Source organism: Atta colombica, unplaced genomic scaffold (assembly GCF_001594045.1).
Source record: "Atta colombica isolate Treedump-2 unplaced genomic scaffold, Acol1.0 scaffold33, whole genome shotgun sequence".
Lineage (NCBI taxonomy): Eukaryota > Metazoa > Arthropoda > Insecta > Hymenoptera > Formicidae > Atta > Atta colombica.
In genome coordinates, this window is record NW_017259437.1 from 383,656 (window position 1) to 385,241 (window position 1,586).

The window sequence follows — 1,586 nt, forward strand, 5'->3', positions numbered from 1 at the left end:
GCGTGCTTTGTTGTTAAATATAAAATCTCTTATGTATTATTTGTCATTCTTGTTATATATTTTTTAATATATAAGTTAGGATATTTTTGTATTTCATTATTTTGTATTTTTTTATTACAGAGGAAAAGGAGAGTAGACGAGAAAAACGGAAGACTGCTAGAAATGCAGAAGAGATAATTAAGAAAAAATATCTTAATAGCGACAGCGATTCTAACGATAATACAGAACAATTAGTAATAATAAATAATAAATTGAATCAGGATATAATTCCTGTGCCACCTTTAATAGCGATAAAACGTAATTGTCCAGAAAGCGAGGTATTTAATGGTATTAAAAAAGCGAAAATGAATATCAATTCTGAGGAAAAGAAAGATGTCACACAATTATCTTTTATTGAGAAATTTTTCCGGAGAGATATTAAAGAGAAATTACCAAAACTTACACAGGAGGTAAAAAAATGTTTACATTAGAATATTTTTTAATGATTTGTTATATCTATGAGAAATCTCAATTAATTACGAAAACTAAAACTTACTAAATATTACTTTTACGATTAATATTATTTTAATGTTTAAGGAATTGGAAGAGCTTCTGATTCAAAAGATCGTCGAAACGATTGCGATGCGCAGTGAAATTGGACAACTTAGAGAACAAGCACGCATATCAGAAAAATATCAAGAAATAACGCGTACAAGAATGGAGCAATTAATGAAGCAAGTAAAGGATTTTGAGACAGTTCTACATCGTAATGAGTCAGACCGCCGTGCAAATCCTAACAAATCTATCGCCCCTATAAAGATAAACAGATCCGTAGGCTTGCAAGTCAACTTCATAACGGTATTTATTTATCGCAGAAATATTTTAATATTTCAGTATTTTTTTGAAATAATGTTAATCGCGATTTTATGTTCTACTTAAATAGGAACACGGAATACAGAACTTACGGCAGACTGCAAATCTCAAATCTGCAGTAAACATCGTAAACAATAATAGTTCTCCATCCTCTGTTGAAACAAATAACAATTCATTAAGCTCAAGACGTGGTGGAATCAAAGTAAGATCGCCGCGGCCTGTAGTGACCATGCCTACTCCTGTAATGACACAGAGTTCAGCCCAAACAGCGCCTCTTATTTCAACTGTGACACCCGCAGCTTTAGTTGTTGCTAAACCCTTGGAACCTCAACACACTTTAACGTTGTCCAATCAGCCTACGAATATGAAGCCAATCTTAACTACTGTAAGTAATATAGAACTTAACTATTAACATTTATAACTAATACAAATCATAAAACTTATAAATTATAATTTGACATTAATTTAATTAATACAAACTTTATGCAGTCACAACAGCAAATTCAATCGTCACAGGCTATTGTCTTAAATGGTAAAATAAGTCAAGTAAATCGTCCGATAGCTCCAAAACCAAGAAATAACGATCTTATTGATCTTACGGATGAGGAAGAAAAAAATAAATGTATGTTCATATATATTCGCTCATAAAAAATATGAACACTATATCGATATATTGGCTCATATTTTTTGCGATTATATTTTTCTATATATATATATATATATATATGTATACT

At 30.5% G+C, this 1,586-nt stretch overlaps 1 protein-coding gene across 2 annotated transcripts in view; it reads left to right on the forward strand.

Moving 5' to 3' along the window:
* The window catches only part of LOC108690586 (activating transcription factor 7-interacting protein 1-like), a 23,565-nt gene that overhangs the window by 18,530 nt on the left and 3,449 nt on the right, over nt 1-1,586 (forward strand). For both annotated transcript variants that reach the window (XM_018197955.1, XM_018197956.1), the window contains exons 5-8: nt 121-449; nt 577-837; nt 923-1,237; nt 1,342-1,474. In XM_018197955.1, the coding sequence (XP_018053444.1) occupies nt 121-449; nt 577-837; nt 923-1,237; nt 1,342-1,474 (1,038 nt within the window). The remainder of the gene's footprint in view (nt 1-120; nt 450-576; nt 838-922; nt 1,238-1,341; nt 1,475-1,586) is intronic.